The sequence below is a fragment of the Arachis ipaensis genome, chromosome B10, assembly GCF_059453495.1.
Source record: "Arachis ipaensis isolate K30076 ecotype BB chromosome B10, ASM5945349v1, whole genome shotgun sequence".
NCBI lineage: Eukaryota > Viridiplantae > Streptophyta > Magnoliopsida > Fabales > Fabaceae > Arachis > Arachis ipaensis.
In genome coordinates, this window is record NC_142435.1 from 149,480,051 (window position 1) to 149,499,793 (window position 19,743).

Sequence of the window (19,743 nt, forward strand, 5' to 3'; positions counted from 1 at the left end):
TTAAGTTGACAATTCAGTTGTTTTAATGGTAATTAAAATCTAATAATAGTTTATAATAAAAGAAACATTCTTTTGCAACAATGAACCTATAGTAATAGTTAGGGGTGTTTATAGATTAGATCATATCCATATAAATCCACAGTATTTATCCGTATATGATCTGTAATTTGAGAATATGATCTGATCTGTAAGATGATCGGATTGGATCGAATCGGATCCACACTCTAATCAGATAGAAATAAATATGTTTAAAAAAGTAAACAAAAAAAATTATTGACATTTTTTTATAAAAATAAAATTTTTTTATATTTTTTATTTTATGGATATATTTGATATCTGATCCAAACATAAAAAGTGCGAATATCGAATTTGATCTAATGAGTTTAGTGTGGATTGGATCGAAATTTCAGCCATATCCCATCTGTAAACACCCCTAGCAATAATAACTAAAAAATTATAATGATTATATTTTTAACTAAGAGGAAGTGCAAAAAAAAGTACTAAATACAAGAACATTTAATCAAATATTAAAAAAAAATTTACTTTAAAACATACAGTTGGACTTTTTTTGCTCATATATATATATATATAATAATAATATTAATAATAATAATAATAATAATAATAATATGATAATTGCTTTGTATATCACACAAATATAAACGTTTTTTTTTCTATGATCTTAAGAAAGGTTTTGTAAGTCTCTAACTTTGTTATCGATTTTTGTAGTGTTAGCTCTCATATTATCAATTTGATTCATATATAATTTGGATGATAAATTATTTGGTGACGTGCTTTCTTTTTTACTGTGATATACTTGTTTATTATTATTATTATTATTATTATTATTATTATTATTATTATTATTATTATTATTATTATTATGTACATTAAAAAATAACAGGCCAAATTATTGCCATAACATAATAGAAGTATGGAAGTTTATCATTCTTCTCTAATAGAGGAAACAAAATTCTTTTCAATAATTTATTTAACGTTTAGTAGAATAAAAATAAATTTTATTAGAATAAATTTTAGTATGAGTTTAATATTTTTATTCATCATAAAATATTTATAGAATTACTCGTAGATAAATTTTGGAAAAAAGAAAAAAAACCATGATTTTTAATTTTAAAATAAATTTTATTTTTATTTTTTAATAATATTAATTTTTTACCGTATATAATTATTCAATTATTTTTTAATCATAAATAAATAAATTACTCTTAATAAGACTTTTTTGTGTTATTCAATTATCTTTTTTTTAAAAATAATTAATTATTAAAATAATTAAATTTTTCACAACAAAAATAATAAAAAATTATGAATGAAAAAAATTAACCATCTTGATATTTTTTTGTATTTTTATTCATATTTTAATTATAAACATAAATATAATTTAATTATATTATTTATGAAATGTGACTATAGAAGTAGATAAAATTTAGTTATATTACTTATATATAGTTTCATTATATTGTATTGCTTATAAAGTTTTATAATTATGACAATAGAATTGTTCTTGTATTTTTATATGTGTGACTAATTGGTGGTGTTAAAACATTACTCTTAATTATAAATAAGGTTTATAATTTAAAAAATCAAAGACTCAATTAAAAAGATACGAAAAAAATGATGTTAAAATATTCTAACTCTTTAAAATAAAAATATTTGAAATTTAATTAAAAATTATTTAAAATTTAAACTCAATAAAAATTTATATTCAATGTGTTTTGTATTAAATATATTTAATAACCTATTATATCATATTATATCATATTGATTGAAATTAGTTTTTATAATGTTAATTTTTTAATATCACTTTATTAAAAAAAATCATCTTTTCAGAATTTTTTAAAAACTAATTAATATTATATATATTTTATTACAATATATCTTGTTATAAAAAAATTATTTATTTCTAATGCTTATATTAAAAATAAAAACAAAATTTAAATTAGTAAATTTTAATCTATAGTATAATAATAATATAGTAATTATTTTATATATTATACGAATAAAAATTAATTATTTTTTTATTTATAAAATTTTTTAAGAGCTTTTATATATATATATATATATTGATGAATGTGATATATTTTTTTATGTAAATAATCTTTTAAAAAAAAATCTAATAGTTAATCTATTACCTTTTTTGTTTTAGTCCAAATTAAATGTTTTTTATTGTTTTTGGAAAGAAAATCTTTTGAGGAATTTAATAATATGTGATGAGGAACACCGAATAAATTATACCAAAACCAATTAAAACACAACATAAAGACATCTTTAAAAAAAGACGTTTTAGGCATGTTTATCTGAGTGGCCTCCATTAGTTTAAAGTTGAGAAATCAATTAATTGTTATTCGATTATTTCACATTCTTTTTCATACTTGGACAATTGCTGGGTAGTACAACTATCTTGAATCAAATAAATGATTAAAATTGAGTGTATTTAACTTGATAACAAAAATTAATTCATAAAATAAAAAAGTTATCTTACGCTTTTCCAAACAATATTTGGGTTCTAATAAAAAAAATGTTGAGCTAATATTTATGAATTTTCATATATTATCTCTCACTAGTTTATATATAATTTTCATACATTAATGAGAGAGTGGCATGGAATCCATATCTGATTGCTACATGCTTTGTTTTGCCGTGTTTATGAAGGAAGGAAAAAATGCATATCATGTCATAAACATCTACATATAGATTTAAAGAGTGACAAGGATATAACAAAGAATTAGACCAAATTGATACATTTTTTCCATGCGTATTTGGTACTCCTGGATTAATTAGAAACTGAGAGAGAATCGCTCAAAGACTTTTAAGATAAGCATTGGAGACTAAAACTTTACCACACATACCCAAGACTCTTGGAACGTAAAGGTTGGTTTGATTGATTATTCCATTCTCATGATTATGTATATATAATGTGGTTTAGTGAGTGGAGTGAAAGCCATTCACAAATTAAATATCATCAATTATATCTATTTATATTCCACTGAAAATGGGAATTAGATACCAAAATGTAGCTGCATGCGCAGTATTGGTAATTGTGATGTTAATGGCTGAAATTGCAGGCATTTGTGCAAATTCAAGTACTCTCCTCCACTCTCCGTGTCTTGAAAGAGAGAGGCAAGCTCTTGTGAAGTTCAAAGCATCCCTGAATGATTCGTCAAACACGCTTTCCTCATGGCATGGCCATGACTGCTGCCAATGGAAAGGGATCGGTTGTGATAATGTTACCAGTCACGTTGTCGTGCTTGATCTCGCCAATCCTTATGTGAAATGCAGGAGATCCGAGGCACAAATTGAATACACGTCGGAAGAACATGATTATGAGGAGTCGTTATCAAGTGAATGTGACCCTTTCAGCGATCAATATTTAAAAGCTACGAATGTGAATTCGTCCCTACTGGAACTGGAATACTTGACTCATTTGGACTTGAGTGGAAATTACTTCTCTTGGAGTCACATACCGATGTTCATTGGTTCTATGCACCGCCTCAGGTATTTATCCCTCGCTGATGCTGGTTTTGGCGGGAGAATACCCAGCAATCTTGGAAATCTCACCAACCTCCACTTTCTTGATCTGAGTGGGAATGGATTTTCACCAGACAGCAACATCAATTGGATTTCTGAATTGCCATTCCTGGAACACCTTGATATGAGCTTTATTTACACTTGGTTTCAGGTATTTGTCCAAACTTATTACTTGGATAGTTGGATGGTTAATAATTCATGGACTTGACAAAGTTGCTTCTTCTTCCTCCCTCAGGTTAATATTAATCTCACCATCAATGCTCCTAAACTTCAATTCCTAAGTCTTGCCGACAATGGATTTAGTGTGTCAAATTTGGATGCTTTACAAAACATGACATCTCTTGTGCATCTTGATCTCCATGGAAACAATCTTACTTTAATTCCATCTTTGTTTGGCAACTTCAAGAAACTTGAGTATCTTCATCTTTCTAGGTGTGGGCTTCATGGTCCAATTCCAAATGCTTTTCAAAATGCAACTTCCATTGAATTTTTGGACCTTTCTGAGAATAATTTTGACTCTCTTTCATCCTGGTTTCACAAGTTTAAAAAACTCAAACATCTTTTTCTTTCATCTAATAACTTCCAAGGTACAATTCCCGTTGCTTTACAAAATATAACTAGCATCGAGTCCCTTGACCTTTATGTCAACTCTTTTACTTCAGTTCCATCTTGGTTTATTGAGTTAAAGAAACTTGTCTACCTCGATCTTTCACTTAATAAATTAACATCTATGAAATGTTCCATTTCATCCATTTTGAAAAGCATGTGTCACCTGAAATGGTTATATATAGCAGGAAATAGACTCCGACAAGAATCTATTGGAAACAATGATTTGTCTACCTGCATTAGACATGATTTGGAGAATCTTGACTTGAGTCAAAATGAATTTAACGATCATTTACCATCTTGGTTAGGACAACTTGAAAATCTAGGCAACCTTTATCTCCAAGATAATTTTTTCTATGGTCCCATTCCCTCTTCTTTTGGAAAATTACTGAAATTGAAAAACTTGGATTTATCCAACAACAAGTTAGAAGGGGACCTTCCTGATTTCATGGGACAACTTGTAAATTTAATGGAGGTGAATCTTTCAAATAATTCATTTAATGGAACGATTACTCAAAATCTTGAACAACTTGTAAATTTACAATATTTTGATATCTCAAATAATTATTTAAAGGGAATTATTCCTCAAAATCTAGGACAACTTGTAAATTTATCTACTCTTTATCTCTCCAATAATTATCTAAGGGGATCCATTCCTTCAAGTCTTGGTCAACTTATAAGTCTAGTCTTCGTTGATTTGTCAAATAATTATTTAAAAGGAATCATTCCTACTAGTCTTAACCAACTTGTAAATCTGTATACACTTGATCTTTCAAGGAATAAATTAGATGGGAGAATGTGTATTGACTTTCAAAAACTTGTGAATCTATTATGCCTGGATCTGTCTTCAAACAATTTGTATGGAACCATCACAGTGGAAGAAAGTCATCCTTTTATTATCTCAAAAATGTCGTATTTGAATCTCTCACATAATCAAATCAGTGGCTCACTTCCTGAACATATTGGTCATATAATGCCCAATTTGGGGTCCTTGATTCTTGGAAATAACCTCATAAATGGTTCAATTCCAAAATCATTGTGCCAAGTTGATGATTTGAGTATCCTTGACCTTTCAAAGAACAGACTATCTGGTAAAATCCCCAATTGTTGGAAAGATAACAAAGCATGGGAAGAAATAAATTTGTCATCCAACAAACTCTCAGGGGCTGTTCCAAGTTCATTTGGGAACCTTTCCTCTCTCTCATGGTTGCATTTGAACAATAACAGCCTTCATGGAGAGTTTCTAGCATCTCTGAGAAATTTGTCACAGTTGTTGATTATGGATCTCGGAGAGAATCAAATTTCTGGAACCATCCCATCATGGAGTGCGAACACATTTTCTTCACTACAAATTCTAAGATTGAGGCAAAACAGGTTAAGTGGTAGCATTCCTTCACAGATATGTGAACTATCATCCATTCAAATCTTGGACCTTTCTCGCAACAATTTAAATGGTTCAATACCTCGCTGCATAGGCAATCTTCGAGGAATGACTCTTGAGGCTCCCGCTTTGTCTCCTGCTTCATCTGCGGCCGAGCTTAACAATTTGTCTCTTGCAGAATCTCGTTGGACAACTGAGGATGTCATAGAAGTCATAAAAGGAAGAGAACTTGACTACATAAGAATCTTGAAGCTTGTAGTCATCATGGACTTGTCCGAGAATAATTTGGTTGGCTCCATTCCAAAAGGAATAACATTGCTCAATGGTTTGCATAGCTTGAATCTATCAAACAATCATTTGATTGGAAAGATCCCTAACATGATAGGAGATATGAGATCACTTGAATCCTTTGATGTTTCGAGTAACCAACTCTCGGGTACAATTCCAAGCAGCATGTTAGCTTTAACATCACTAAGTCATTTAAACTTGTCACACAACGACTTCTCTGGCCCAATTCCTACAGAGAACCAGTTTTCAACTTATGATTCATCGAGTTATGCTGGCAACCCATATCTTTGTGGATCTCCTCTACCCAACAAATGTGGTTATTTACATGAAGATCATGGGAGCAACGAATTTGAAGATGAAGACAACAACTTAGATAAGTTGGAAAAGTGGTTGTTCTACTTTGTGATTGCAATTGGCTTTGCAACTGGGTTTTGGGGAGTTATTGGGACTTTGTGGTTCAAGAAAACTTGGAGGCATGCTTACTTCAGATGGGTGGAAGATTTAGCCGACACGATCTATGTCACAACTGCAATAAGAATGGCAAAATTGAAGAAGTGGATGATGATGAGAAGCCGTGTAATTGCTTGATCATGTATTCATATGTGTGTTTTTATTTTTATTTTGAAGAATCAAAAGTGGAAATAAATTAAGGAAAGTGAATGGTGTTTGATGCATGTATGAATGTATGTGTATGCATGAATTTGTAATAGAGATTGTCATTTGATGTTTAATCTCAAGAACCTCTGCATAAAACAGAACAACATATCTAACAAAGTTATAAATTGAAGTTGAGTTAATAGCTCCCTTCTGCAATTCACCTCTTTTGATGCACCAATTTTCTTAAATTCCTTTTGATTTCATTTTCTCTGAACCTTGATTCAATGCAGCAGTAACCATATCACAACTGTTATGTAACTATACACTTCATTTGTGGTTCAATATACTTGCTGGTTACAGAGGGCAGAGGCTATTCATTCAATTTTGTTAGCATTCATTCTATAACAAGTAATGTGCAAAGGAACACACACCTAATGATCTAATCGAATAAGATTAGTAATTCCTTAAGCTTGAGGAAAGTAGTATATGTGTCCAAATGGTCTTATATATCATGTAAAAAAATAATAATGTCAAATGATTCAATTCTCTAGCAGTATACTATAGCATTATACATAATTTAGTCATGATGATAGTAAATTATTTGGTTCAATTAAAACACTGATTCTCAGTTGATTGAAGATAACAAAGAAGCAATGAGACCTCTTTCTCAGCTCATCACAATCAGTTAGTGAAACAACAATGCTAAAATATAAACCACGGGGGAGGGGGGCAAAAAAGTTAAAAGATTCAAGATATGATCAATATAAACAGATTTCAAGAACATAAAACCATTATGAAAAATGCAAAAGTATGTAATGAGAAAAAAATTAAGAGGAAACTAGCAAGACAACTACTAAATCATACACATGCTACGTTGCAGTTTTTATAAGACTATTAAAAACTGTGTATGAGAATATGCATATTTTTCAAGGTGTATTTGGTCCGGGAAAAATAAGAGCTACATCTTCACTAAAATGATAAAACAAGAGACAATATTTACAAGAGAGATTGTCCATAGTAGATTTTCAATTTTACAAAATAAGTGCTACATATTTACCAAATTACTTGGTTTATTAAGAGCTCCTGAAGTTCTAATGGATTGCTTAACCATTGGCTCTATAAATATGAGCATCAAGCACTGGATTTTCTCCATTAATGAGCTCAAAGACACAAACATCTCCAACTTTTAAATCATTCTCAAGACTAAAAGGCCGCCAACCATTCGAGATATAGGCAGCTGCTGCTACGGGATAACAGAGCAACTTTGCAGGCCACAACTTTCCTTTGTACTGAATCTCTACATTCTGCTCCTTGTTTTCAAAATACTTTGTGTAGAAGGAAGCTTTAAAATTCTGCATGGTATATAACATTATGTAACAATACCACATAAAAGCTTGCATGATATATAAGTTTCCTTATGGATAAATGTATAAGCTTAAACTTACAGCCCTTGATCTCTGTAGATTACTTTTCACTAGCTTGATTATGAAAGAGGGATTTTCTTAGTTAAACTTCCGAACTTCTTCCAGACATAGAAAACCACAGAACCCAGCCTCAAAAACTGCCTCCGATACCAAAAAAGAATTTAAAAAACGAAATTACGGAATAAGGCAGATACCACAGATTAGTTCCTTTGGAAGAATGTTGTCACGTCCCAAGCTTTTTTTTTTTTATGACCATCCTCCCCTCTAATTTTATTAAAATTCCTAACCTATTTTTACCCTTCTGTTTCCAACTTCAATCCTAATCCAAAAATCCCTAATTTTATCCTAATTTCATTACAACACATACACCCACCAACAGGAGAAAGAAAGAGAGAAAGGGAGGAGAACAGAAATCAGAGGGGGAGCGATTGAAGAAGAAAGGAAGAAGAGGGAAGAGACGATGCCGGCGGGGCTAGGCGCAGCTGTTGTCGTTGCGGAGAAAAGAAGAGACGCACGAGAGAGATGAGAGTGAGATCGCAGACCTTCCATGGAGAAAGAGGAAAGCGCGCGACGGAGAAGAGGAAGGATGGAGTCCTGTCGTCGTCGTTGTTCCCGTCGCCGCTGCTGCCGTTGATCGAGACCGTCGCCGTCCCGGTTGAGGCCATCGTCGTCACCAAACAGGGCAGAGAAGGAGGGCGCAAACGGGAGAGAGAAAGGGGAGCTCTGCTGGATCTCGTCGCCGAGATGCTGCTGCCTTCCACCACCGCGAGATAGAGCCAGCCTTCTGTTCTTCTACTGTCATTGCGGTTGCCTCCGTTGCAGGTGGAGGAAGTCACCGGAGAAGGGATTGTTCTGTTTTGCTTCTGCTTTTAATTTTCCATTGGTTGCCGGAGTCTCTGGGGCCATGAATGTTGCCGCCGGAGTCGTCGAAATTGTTGCCGCCAAGAGCCACCACTGCTATACCTTTACCTTGGTAAAACAAACCCATTCTGCTTGTAATTGACATCTCTTTCTATTCCTGTTCAGCTTTTATCTACCTAAACCAAACCGCAACGAGTGGCCATGATCCAGAGAGTAATAAGCAATAAATTTGCAATTTGGTCATTATATGAAGAAATATTATGTACTATATTATGAGTATTGAATAAAACTTTTTTTAATACAATAATTAAGTTACTTTCATTATTTTTATTGTAATTTAATTAAATAACCTTATACGCAATTTTACTAATCTAGCTTTAATAATTAGGATGCAAGTTCTTGGACCTAGAGGATAATAATTTCCTTCTTGTTCTATATTGTTTGTGTTATTGCTCTCTGGATTTGTATTGTCTCTTGTAACTCTCACGTCCCTTGCTGGGAGCTTGTAAGCTCTGAACTATATTAAATAAAATTTTAAAAAAAAAATTGATTGATAATAATGTTCATTATTGTTGCCGTGGTGAAAAATATTGCCAGTCTATTTTTTATAAGAATAATGTTACACGACTAATAAAGTTTATTATTTTTTGTTATTATTTGATTAATAATATAGATACACGTATTAAATTCTAAATTCTCAAAGTATAAAAATAAGATGTTGATTCAAGGCGTGGACTAATATTCAGTGTTATAACTTATAATTGATTATCTTAGTACGAAGAAATTACAACGAAATTATAATCATTGACTCTAGTTGGTTGGCGAAACAAAGGGTGAGAGAGGGAAAAGTATAGTAACCAACAATATTTTTGAACAATGTGAATTAATAGGGTTAAACAAGTAAATTAATCTTAAATTTAATGAATAGCATTAAATTAGGATGTAGTATATTTATATTTGGTAGATGTTCATATTGTTCAAAATGGTTATTGTTTACCTAGCACTCCCCTGTGATATTGGGTCAATTAATGAATGGGTCATGCAGAGAAAAAAAAGAAAGAGTGGCATCCATCTCAGATTCGTATACATTTTCTCGAGACGTATTTGTCACCGGAGACTAAGACTTCACCCCACACGCAAGAGTCTTGGTCTTTGAACGTAAAATTTGGGTTCATTATTATTCCATTATGCTTCTTCCGAGAAAGTAACCATGATTCATGACTTGTTCATGATCACTATGTATATATAATGTGATTGAGTGAGTGGAGTGAAAGGCACTACCAAATCAGATATCATCAATAATATCTATTTATATTCCACTGAAAATGAGAATTAGATACCAAAATGTTACTGCATGCGCAGTATTGGTACTTGTGATGGTAATGGCTGAAATTGCAGGCATTTGTGCAAATTCAAGTACTCTCCTCCACTCTCCATGTCTTGAAAGAGAGAGGCAAGCTCTTGTGAAGTTCAAAGCATCTTTGAATGATTCATCAAACATGCTTTCCTCATGGCATGGCCATGACTGCTGCCGATGGAAAGGGATCGGCTGTGACAATGTTACCGGTCACGTTGTCATGCTTGATCTCGCCTCTCCTTCTGTGAAATGCTTGAGATCCATGAGTGACGACTACGACTGTGGCCTTTTAGACCATAATCAATATTTAGAAGCTCGGATTGTTAATTCATCGCTGCTGGAATTGGAATACTTGACTCATTTGGACTTGAGTGGAATTTATTTCCATCAGAGTCACATACCCATGTTCATTGGTTCTATGCAGCGCCTGAGCTATTTGTCCCTCTCTGATGCTGGTTTTGGCGGAAAAATACCCAGCAATCTTGGAAATCTTACCAACCTCCAGTTTCTTGATCTGAGTTGGAATGAATTTTCACCAGCCAGCAACATCAATTGGATTTCTCAACTGTCATTGCTGGAGCATCTCGACATGAACCAGGCTTATTACGAAACATTTCAGGTATTTCATTAAACATGATTCCGTTATCTCTATCTGTTGTCCTAACTTATTACTTGGATGGTTAATAATTTGTGGACTTGACAAAGCTGCTTCTTGTTCTTCCTCCCTCAGGTTAATATTATTAATCTCACCATCAGTGCTCCTAAACTTCAATTCCTAAGTCTTGCCTACAATGGACTTAGTGTGTCAAATTTGGATGCTTTACAAAACATGACATCTCTTGTGCATCTTGATTTTGGTGGGAACAATCTTACTTCAATTCCACCTTGGTTTGGCAACTTTAAAAAACTTGAGTATCTTGATCTTTCAGGGTGTGGGCTTCATGGTCCAATTCCAAATGCTTTTCAAAATGCAACTTCTATTGAATTATTAAACCTTTCTGAGAATAATTTTGATTCTCTTCCATCCTGGTTTCACAAGTTTGAAAAACTCAAGCATCTTTTTCTTTCATCTAATAGCTTCCATGGTACAATTCCGGATGCTTTACAAAATATGACTAGCATTGAGTTCCTTGACCTTTCTCACAACTTTTTCACTTCAGTTCCATCTTGGTTTGTTGAGTTAAAGAAACTTGTCTATCTCAGTCTTTCAAGTAATAAATTAACATCTATGGAATGTTCCATTTCATCCATTTTAAAAAATATGTGTCACCTGAAAAGGTTATATATAGGAGGAAGCAACCTCCTAACAGAATCCATTGGAAACAATGATTTGTCTACCTGCATTAGACATGATTTGGAGGATCTTGACTTGAGTGAAAATAACTTTAATGATTATTTGCCATCTTGGTTAGGACAACTTGAAAATCTAGGCAATCTCTATCTCCAAGATAATTTTTTCTATGGTCCCATTCCCTCTTCTTTTGGAAAATTACTGAATTTGAAGAATTTATATTTGTCCAAAAATAAATTAGAAGGGGACCTTCCTAATTTCATGGGACAACTTGTAAATTTACAAGTTCTTGATGTCTCAAATAATTATTTAGAGGGAATTATTCCTGAAAATCTTGGAAAACTTGTAAATTTACAAGTTCTTAATGTCTCAAATAATTATCTAATGGGATCCATTCCTTGGAGTCTTGGTCAACTAATAAATCTAACTAACCTTGATTTGTCAAATAATTATTTAAAAGGAATCATACCTACAAGTCTTAACGAACTTGTAAATCTTAATTGGCTCGATCTTTCAAGGAATAAAATAGATGGGAGAATTTGTATTGATTTTCAAAAACTTGGGGTTCTATCATACTTGGATCTATCTTCAAACAATTTGAATGGACCCATTACAGGGGAAGAAAGTTGGCCTTTGTTTATCCCAGAAATGGTGTATTTGAATCTCTCCCATAATCATATAAGTGGCTCACTTCCTGAACATATTGGTCATATAATGCCCTCTTTGGGGGACTTGATTCTTGGAAATAATCTCATAAATGGTTCAATTCCAAAATCATTGTGCCAAGTTGATTTGCATATCCTTGACCTTTCAAAGAACAGACTATCTGGTAAAATCCCCAATTGTTGGAAAGATAACAAAGTATGGGAAGAAATAAATTTGTCATCCAACAAACTCTCAGGGGCTGTTCCAAGTTCATTTGGGAATCTTTCCTCTCTAAGATGGTTGCATTTGAACGATAACAGTCTTCATGGAGAGTTTCTAGCATCTATGACAAATTTGCCACATTTATTGATTATGGATCTCGGAGAGAATCAACTTTCTGGCACCATCCCATCATGGAGTGCTAACACATTTTCTTCACTACAAATTCTAAGATTGCAGCAAAACATGCTGAGTGGTAGCATTCCTTCACAGATATGTGAACTATCATCACTTAAAATCTTGGACCTTTCTCGCAACAATTTAAATGGTTCAATACCTTGGTGCATAGGCAATCTTCGAGGAATGACTCTTGAGGCTTCCACTTTGTCTCCTACTTCTCAATCCCACTTTGTACAAGTATTTGAATGGGGTTGGGAAGCTAGGGATGTTATAGAAGCCATGAAAGGAAGAGAACTTGACTGCATAAGAAAGCTTGTAGTCATCATGGATTTGTCCCAGAATAATTTGGTTGGCTCCATTCCAAAAGGAATAACATTGCTCAATGGTTTGCATAGCTTGAATCTATCAAACAATCATTTGATCGGAAAGATCCCTTACATGATACGGGATATGACATCACTTGAATCCTTTGATATTTCAAGTAACCAACTCTCCGGTACAATTCCAAGCAGCATGATAGCTTTAACATTACTAACTCATTTAAACTTGTCATACAATAACTTCTCTGGACCAATTCCCACATATAACCAGTTTTTAACTTATGATTCATCAAGTTATGCTGGAAACCCATATCTTTGTGGATCTCCTCTACCCAACGAATGTGGTCCACATCAAGTTCCTGGGAGCAATGAATTTGAAGATGAAGACAGACCGACCAAACAAAAAAAAGATGAAGACAGCAAAGCAGATAGGTTGGAAAAGTGGTTGTTTTACTTTGTTATTGCAATTGGCTTTGCAACTGGGTATTGGTGAGTTATTGGGACTTTGTGGTTTAATAAAACTTGGAGGCACGCTTACTTCAGATGGGTGGAAGATTTAGCCGACACGATCTATGTCACAACTACAATAAGAATGGCAAAATTGAAGAAGTGGATGATGATGAGAAGCCGTGTTGTTGCTTGATCATGTATTCATGTGTGTGTTTTTATTTTTATTTTGAAGAATCAAAGGTGGAAATAAATTAAGGAAAGTGAATGATGTTTGATGCATGTATGAATGTATGTGTATGCATGAATTTGTAATAGAGATTGTCATTTGATGTTTAATCTCCTGAAGAACCTCTGCATAAAACAGAACAACATATCTAACAAAGTTATAAATTGAAGTTGAGTTTATAGCTCCCTTCTGCAATTCACCTCTTTTGATGCACCACTTTTCTTAAATTCCTTTTAATTTCATTTTCTCTGAACCTTGATTCAATGCAGCAGTAACCATACCACAACTGTTATGTAACTATACACTTCATTTCTGGTTCAATATACTTCCTGGTTACAGAGGGCAGAGGCTATTGATTCAGTTTTGTTAGCATTCATTCTATAACAAATAATGTGCAAGGGAACACACACCTAATGATCTAATCGAATAAGACTAGTAATTCCTTATGCTTGTGGAAAAGTATATGTGGCCAAAAGGTCTTATATATCATGTAAAAAAATAATAATATGAAAAAATTTCAATTCTTTAGCAATATACTATAGCATTTTGCATAGTTTAGTCTTGATGATAGTAAATTATTTGATTCGATTAAAACATTAACTTGCTTGAACATAACAAAGAAGCAATGAGACCTCTTTCTCAGTTCATCACAATCAGTTAGTGGAACAACAATGCTAAAATATAAACCATGGGGGAGGGGGGTAAAAAAGATAAAAGATTCAAGATATGATCAATAAAACAGATTTCAAGAACATAAAACCATTATGAAAAATGCAAAAGTGTGTAATGAGAAAAAAAAAATAAGAGGAAACTAGCATGACAACTACTAAATGATACACATGCTACATTGCAGCTTTTATAAGACTATTAAAAACTGTGTATCAGTGTATGAGAATATGCATATTTCTCAAGGTGTATTTGGTCCGGGAAAAATAAGAGCTACATCTTCACTAAGATGATAAAATAAGAGATAATATTTACAAGAGAGATTGTCCATAGTAGATTTTCAATTTTACAAAATAAGTGCTACATATTTACCAAATTACTTGGTTTAAGAGCTCCTGAAGTTCTAATGGATTGCTTAACCATTGGCTCTATAAATATGAGCATCAAGCACTGGGTTTTCTCCACTGATGAGCTCAAAGACACAAACATCTCCAACTTTTAAATCATTCTCAAGACTAAAAGGCCGCCAACCATTCGAGATATAGGCAGCTGCTGCTGCGGGATAACAGAGCAACTTTGCAGGCCACAGCTTGCCTTCGTACCGTATCTCTACATTCTGCTCCTTGTTTTCAAAATACTTTATGTAGAAGGAAGCTTTAAAATTCTGCATGATATATAACATTATGTAACAATACCACATAGAAGCTTGCATGATATTTAAGTTTCCTTATGGATAAATGTATAAGCTTAAACTTACAGCCCTTGATCTCTGTAGATTACTCTTCCCTAGCTTGATCATGAAAGAGGGATTTTCTGAGTTGAACTTCTGAGCTTCTTCCAGGCATCGAAAACCACAGGTCCCAGGCTCAAAAACTGGCTCCAATACCATAAAAGGATTTGAAAAACAATTAGAAAGAATCTTACCTTCAGAGTAAGATCTCTATGCATTTAGCCATTAAATTCAAAACATGCTGACTATGAACAACAATCTCTATGCATTTTGCCACAAAAAAAGATCAGTTGAATCAACAAAAAGTACAACGATTCGATCATAAAAGAAGCATACCATCCGAACGATGAATGACAGATGGAATTATTGGCATCTCAATGTTTTTCTCTTCAGGTTGACTACCTCCTTCCACATCTCTAGTTTCTGTGGCAATTCTCAATTGCTTACTTGTAAAAGGCAATGATAATGATAATGGTGTTTTCAATCTTTTCTGCTCTCTTCCCCAACATTGTGGTGGTAGCTCATTCAAAGTCTCAACCGAATCATTGTCGATCCGGTTATTGAAAGGATAGTGTATTTCAAGGCCACTCATGTCAAATATGTGTACCTCAAAACAAGAAGTTCCATTGAACTCAAATCGCAACAAGTGACCATGATCCAGAGAGTAATATGCAGCAAATTCTTTCCAACCCTTTTCAAATAAAATGTCACCATCATGCTGAGTCCATTGTACTTTCCATTGAGTGCCATCTGGAGGCTTCAGATACACTGGATTTTTCACACCACCACCATATTTGCTAGTGAACTTGTTTGGTATCTTCTGCAGTGCAAATGAACCTGATGTTAGTAATTATAATAATCAAAACTCATAAGCATAAAAGGAAACTAAAGAGTGATGACACATCTCCCTCTATCTATGTCACACTATGTAACTGAGATTAAGAATCAGTTATATTTTTTCAAGTTAGTTAGATGTTAACTAAAACTACTAATTAGTCACAAACATTATAGTGTATAAAATTATGTATTGCATTGCACTTCAGCACTTGTGCTATTCACTTTATTTTTTTCATAATCAGCAAAAAATCATCTTCCATGGTTTTCATATGACTCTTGATATTTCCTAATGCTGATCAAGACCAAGAATTCTGATCCAAGTAGTGCTTGTGCATCATACAAAATGTTCAGGAAAAAGAAAAGAAAAGAAAAAGCATGCATGCATGTGTGTGGTTCAGTTACAACATTAAGAGAGAGAGATGCAGATTTTGTATGCACTAACTAAAACTGAAGAAAGAGTGAGAAGAGCAGGTGAATGAAAGAAGCAGCTTACAAGATTTCCATCTTGAAGGCTTTGTCTGAGAATAATCTTAAAGAAACGGATCAAAGTTTTTGGAGGAGAATGCTTGTTTGGTTGGTAGCTACATGAAGCCATGGTTATTTTTTGACACAAGTAAGAATTATTGTGTCTGCTACACTTTTTAAGTGGACACTGAAACCATTGGAGAAAGGAAAGGGTTAAAACATATAATAATGCTATTTAGTATGACCACTTCTACTTTAAAACATAAGGTGCATGCTACAGTAAAGATGTCCAAAACTGTCTTCACTTGAAGATGTCACATGTATGCCTTATTTACCTGACATTTGTCTTTAGTGGGCCCGGTGTAAGTTGAAGCTGTTGATGCAGCTTTTATCTTTTGTTGGTTAGTTGATATTAATAAACTGAATTTCTCTAATCTCTTGATCAAATAAATGCACGGACACAAGAAGCAGCATTTAACAATCCATTTTGGAAAACTTTTCTTCTGATTTTGCATTTTTCACATTCAAATCCTGTAGTGATGAAAACCACCTAGCATCATTTGCCAGAGCAATATTTAATTGCATAAAACAATTTTTCTGTTTTCAGCATACAGCAAACAATCACATTAAACATCCATTCAATGACAACAATGGAGAATAAAATTCAAGATCTCAGAACATAAGAATGTGTTATAAGCAAATTATATAAGAACAAAAATTACTTATAGAAATACATAATCTACATGAGTCACTACTGAAACCTTCCCATGGGAATATGCTTACATGCATATATCTCATGGGGTGTTTGATTGGAAAGAAATGAGTTGCATTTTCATGGATTAGATTCATAACCTGCAATAATGTCAACAAGGTGATAAAACATGAAACAACACTGAAACTTTTAACCCTAGGGATACATCATTGGTACACACAAATAAGGATTGGATAAGGTAGAAGTTTGATTTTACAAAAGAGAAACAAACATTTTCACAAAACAACTTAGTTAAAGAAGTCCTGAAGTTCTAAAAGCTTAACAAACGACCGGCTCTATAAATATGAACATCGAGCACTCGATCTTTTTCATTGACAAGCTCAAAGACACAAACATCTCCAGCCTTTAAATTACTGGCACCAACAAAAGCTTGCCAACCGGCAGAGATATAGGCAGCAGAAGATGATGGATAATAGAGCAACTTTGCTGGCAACAACTTGTTTCTCAACTTTATCTGTATATTCGGCTTCTTCTTTGCAAAATACTTTGTGAAGAAGGGAACTGGTATGGCCTGGATCACAAATATTTTCATCATCATCATCAGAACAGAACCACAATTAGTGCAAGTATAACAATAGCAACTTATAAGTTTACAAACAGATGAATGTAAAAGCATAAACTTACAGCATTTGTTCTTGGTAGGTTTGTTTGTGTGATCTTGACCATGAAAGAGGGATTTTCTGACTTGAAATTCCGAGCTGCTTTCAGAGATTGAAAGCCACAGGACGAAGACTTGAAAGCTGGCTCCGATTTAATAACACATTTGAAACATCATAAGAAAGAAAGTTGTTATGAGTAAGTTGCAAATAAAGGAGTGAAACGTTCTTCATATAACTATCAGTTTTAAGAGTTCTTGAAGCTCAAGTGGATTGTCTAACCTTTGGCTCTATAAATATGAGTTTCAAACACCGGATCATCTCTATCGACGAGCTCAAACACAGTAACATCCCCAGGTTGTAATTTACTTGCTTGAGCAAATTGGAGCCATCCAGAAGAGATAAAGGCAGTAGAATTTTGTCGATAATAGCGCAACTTTGCAGGAAACAACTTCCCCTCAAAGCTTATCTTTACTTTCTGCTCCTCATTTTTAAAGTATTTTATGAAAAAGGAAGCTGGAAAATTCTGCATCACAACATATTTTTTCATCATTATTGTCAGAACAGAATCACAATTTGTGAAATAACAATATGTAACAACATTAACTTACACGGTTTGAACGTATAGCTTGCCTTATCTTGACAATGCAAAAGGGATTTTCAGAGCTGAACTTCTCAGCTTCTTTCAGAGCCTGAAACCCACTGGTCCCAGGAGAGAAATCTGAAACCAATATCATAAAATAAGAAAATGATTAGAACAGATCTTACTCAAGGAACAAGTCAGATACAAGCTATATATATTGGTTTTGGAACTGCTTAGACCCTATTTGATCTCTATTTCCCAAAATTAAACAAATAAAATCAAGAACTCAGTTGCAACACAAAATAAAAGGATCATCCAATCATTAAAAAATAACATACCAAGGAAATCTTGCCGGGGAGATGAAAATACTGGCATTTCAAGGCTTGTATCCTTAGATTGGCTACCTCTTTCAACATCTCTAGATTTTGTAGCACTTCTCAATCGTTTCGTTTTAGAAGGAGTCGATAATGGTGCTACCGACCGCTTCCTTAGATCCCCCCGGAGTGGTGATGGGGGCTTATTTAAAATCTCAACACAATCATCATCAGTGTGATCATTGGGAGGATAGTTTATTTCAAGGCAACTCGTGTCAAATATGTGTACCTCAAAAAGAGAAGTTTTTTTATAGTCAAACCACAACAAGTGCCCTTGATCTAGAGAGTAATATGCAGCAAACTCTTTCCAACCATTTTTAAATATAATCTCACCATCATGATTAGTCCAATCTATTTTCCATTGAGTGCCATCTGGAAGCTTAAGATACACTGGATTCGGCACACTACTACCATATATCCTACTGAACTTTCTTGGTATCTTCTGCAATGCCAATGAAACTGTTACTAATAATAAGCATAATTATCAAAACTCACAATCATAACAGAAAATAATGATTATACAAACAGAAACTGATTCCTCCCACTCTATTTGTGTCAATCAACCTCCTAACAACCTTCTAAGAATTTTTCTAACAAGTTTCCCTCTTTTCCTAGCAGCAGCTTTGCTTATTCAGTTACTGCTCTAACTAACTAACTAACTAGCCAATGAAACTGTTGTTAAGAAGCATAATAAGAATCAGAACTCAAATGCATGAATGTTTGAGGAGCATGCTATGCTGCTGAGGAACCCTGCAGTGTGTGCTTCTGTTACCCCACAGGGGAAAATCACAAAGAGACAAAGAGAAAGTGAAAGATAAGAGGTAGAGGTGATGAAAATGCTTACAAGAGTTCCAGCTTGGAGACTTTTCCTGTGAATAATCTTGAAGAAGCTGATCACAGTGGAAGGAGACTTGCTCTTTGGTTGGAAGCTAGTTGAAGCCATGGAAAGAAGTTGTTGATTACACACTCACTCATAGACACTGTGTCTCTCAGGTAAGAAGACAACATGTGAAGAATACCCCAAAAAAAAAAAAGGATGAAAATGCTTATTTTCTAAGGGTGAGATCGTAATTTAAGTAACATGTAGAGATGGTACGCAATAATTGATGACATTGAACCTCACCTATTTACAGAACCTTTAGCAGAGAGAGTTACAACATTTTTCAATAAAAATTCATGTGACATATTCAAATTTCAAGGAATATATTATTATATAGAAATTGGCATGTTAACCTTTGGTAAGATGAAAATGTACATAGGTCGGTAAAACTGGATTTGTCCGCCGTAAATATGTATCAGATCTATTTTTTAGAGTTTAATCTAGTTCTA

At 33.4% G+C, this 19,743-nt stretch overlaps 4 protein-coding genes and 1 long non-coding RNA gene across 7 annotated transcripts; 2 read left to right on the plus strand and 3 right to left on the minus strand.

The window, feature by feature from the left end:
* The first annotated feature begins 2,965 nt into the window (after positions 1-2,965).
* Positions 2,966-6,528, plus strand: LOC107621527 (uncharacterized). Its single transcript, XM_016323553.3, has 2 exons — positions 2,966-3,697; positions 3,782-6,528. The coding sequence occupies exons 1-2, from the start codon at positions 3,011-3,013 to the stop codon at positions 6,407-6,409; spliced, it is 3,315 nt and encodes a 1,104-aa protein (XP_016179039.1). The 5' UTR covers positions 2,966-3,010; the 3' UTR covers positions 6,410-6,528.
* A 792-nt stretch (positions 6,529-7,320) lies between these two features.
* Positions 7,321-8,877, minus strand: LOC107621536 (uncharacterized). The gene is made up of 2 exons (XR_001615846.3): positions 7,864-8,877; positions 7,321-7,770 (listed from the first exon to the last, which is right to left on the minus strand). It is a non-coding gene; the product is annotated as an uncharacterized LOC107621536 (long non-coding RNA).
* Positions 8,878-9,936: 1,059 nt separating this feature from the next.
* Positions 9,937-13,502, plus strand: LOC107621528 (uncharacterized). Of its 2 annotated transcripts, XM_088486968.1 has the most exons (3): positions 10,040-10,304; positions 10,354-10,679; positions 10,791-13,502. In XM_088486968.1, the coding sequence occupies exons 2-3, from the start codon at positions 10,464-10,466 to the stop codon at positions 13,206-13,208; spliced, it is 2,634 nt and encodes an 877-aa protein (XP_088343094.1). In that variant the 5' UTR covers positions 10,040-10,304; positions 10,354-10,463; the 3' UTR covers positions 13,209-13,502. The 2 variants fall into 2 exon arrangements, with proteins under 2 accessions (XP_088343091.1, XP_088343094.1); XM_088486965.1 differs by having other exon boundaries at positions 9,937-10,679.
* Positions 13,503-14,233: 731 nt separating this feature from the next.
* LOC107621531 (B3 domain-containing transcription factor VRN1-like) lies at positions 14,234-16,730 on the minus strand. The gene is made up of 5 exons (XM_021113167.2): positions 16,425-16,730; positions 16,118-16,276; positions 15,124-15,607; positions 14,815-14,930; positions 14,234-14,721 (listed from the first exon to the last, which is right to left on the minus strand). Exons 1-5 carry the CDS (start codon positions 16,602-16,604, stop codon positions 14,473-14,475), a joined length of 1,188 nt encoding a protein of 395 aa, XP_020968826.1. The 5' UTR covers positions 16,605-16,730; the 3' UTR covers positions 14,234-14,472.
* A 168-nt stretch (positions 16,731-16,898) lies between these two features.
* LOC107621530 (B3 domain-containing transcription factor VRN1) lies at positions 16,899-19,599 on the minus strand. Of its 2 annotated transcripts, none has more exons than XM_016323556.3 (6): positions 19,259-19,599; positions 18,379-18,856; positions 18,069-18,178; positions 17,740-17,983; positions 17,486-17,601; positions 16,899-17,372 (listed from the first exon to the last, which is right to left on the minus strand). In XM_016323556.3, the coding sequence occupies exons 1-6, from the start codon at positions 19,355-19,357 to the stop codon at positions 17,112-17,114; spliced, it is 1,308 nt and encodes a 435-aa protein (XP_016179042.1). In that variant the 5' UTR covers positions 19,358-19,599; the 3' UTR covers positions 16,899-17,111. The 2 variants fall into 2 exon arrangements, with proteins under 2 accessions (XP_016179042.1, XP_088343099.1); XM_088486973.1 differs by having other exon boundaries at positions 18,379-18,853; positions 19,259-19,455.
* Between the last annotated feature and the right edge of the window lie 144 nt (positions 19,600-19,743).

What these genes read in the sequence shown, in the direction of transcription:
- LOC107621527 (XM_016323553.3), top strand. Translation starts at nt 3,011, where the DNA reads ATGGGAATTAGATACCAAAATGTAGCTGCATGCGCAGTATTGGTAATT. An exon ending in TTATTTACACTTGGTTTCAG is followed by an intron (nt 3,698 to 3,781) that starts GTATTTGTCCAA and finishes TTCCTCCCTCAG; the next exon opens with GTTAATATTAATCTCACCAT.
- LOC107621528 (XM_088486965.1), top strand. Translation starts at nt 10,029, where the DNA reads ATGAGAATTAGATACCAAAATGTTACTGCATGCGCAGTATTGGTACTT. An exon ending in CTTATTACGAAACATTTCAG is followed by an intron (nt 10,680 to 10,790) that starts GTATTTCATTAA and finishes TTCCTCCCTCAG; the next exon opens with GTTAATATTATTAATCTCAC.
- LOC107621531 (XM_021113167.2), bottom strand. Translation starts at nt 16,604, where the DNA reads ATGCAAAATCAGAAGAAAAGTTTTCCAAAATGGATTGTTAAATGCTGC. An exon ending in CCACTAAAGACAAATGTCAG is followed by an intron (nt 16,277 to 16,424) that starts GTAAATAAGGCA and finishes CAATGGTTTCAG; the next exon opens with TGTCCACTTAAAAAGTGTAG. An exon ending in GCCTTCAAGATGGAAATCTT is followed by an intron (nt 15,608 to 16,117) that starts GTAAGCTGCTTC and finishes TTTGCACTGCAG; the next exon opens with AAGATACCAAACAAGTTCAC.
- LOC107621530 (XM_016323556.3), bottom strand. Translation starts at nt 19,357, where the DNA reads ATGGCTTCAACTAGCTTCCAACCAAAGAGCAAGTCTCCTTCCACTGTG. An exon ending in TCCCCGGCAAGATTTCCTTG is followed by an intron (nt 18,179 to 18,378) that starts GTATGTTATTTT and finishes TATTGGTTTCAG; the next exon opens with ATTTCTCTCCTGGGACCAGT. An exon ending in ACCTACCAAGAACAAATGCT is followed by an intron (nt 17,373 to 17,485) that starts GTAAGTTTATGC and finishes TTTGTGATCCAG; the next exon opens with GCCATACCAGTTCCCTTCTT.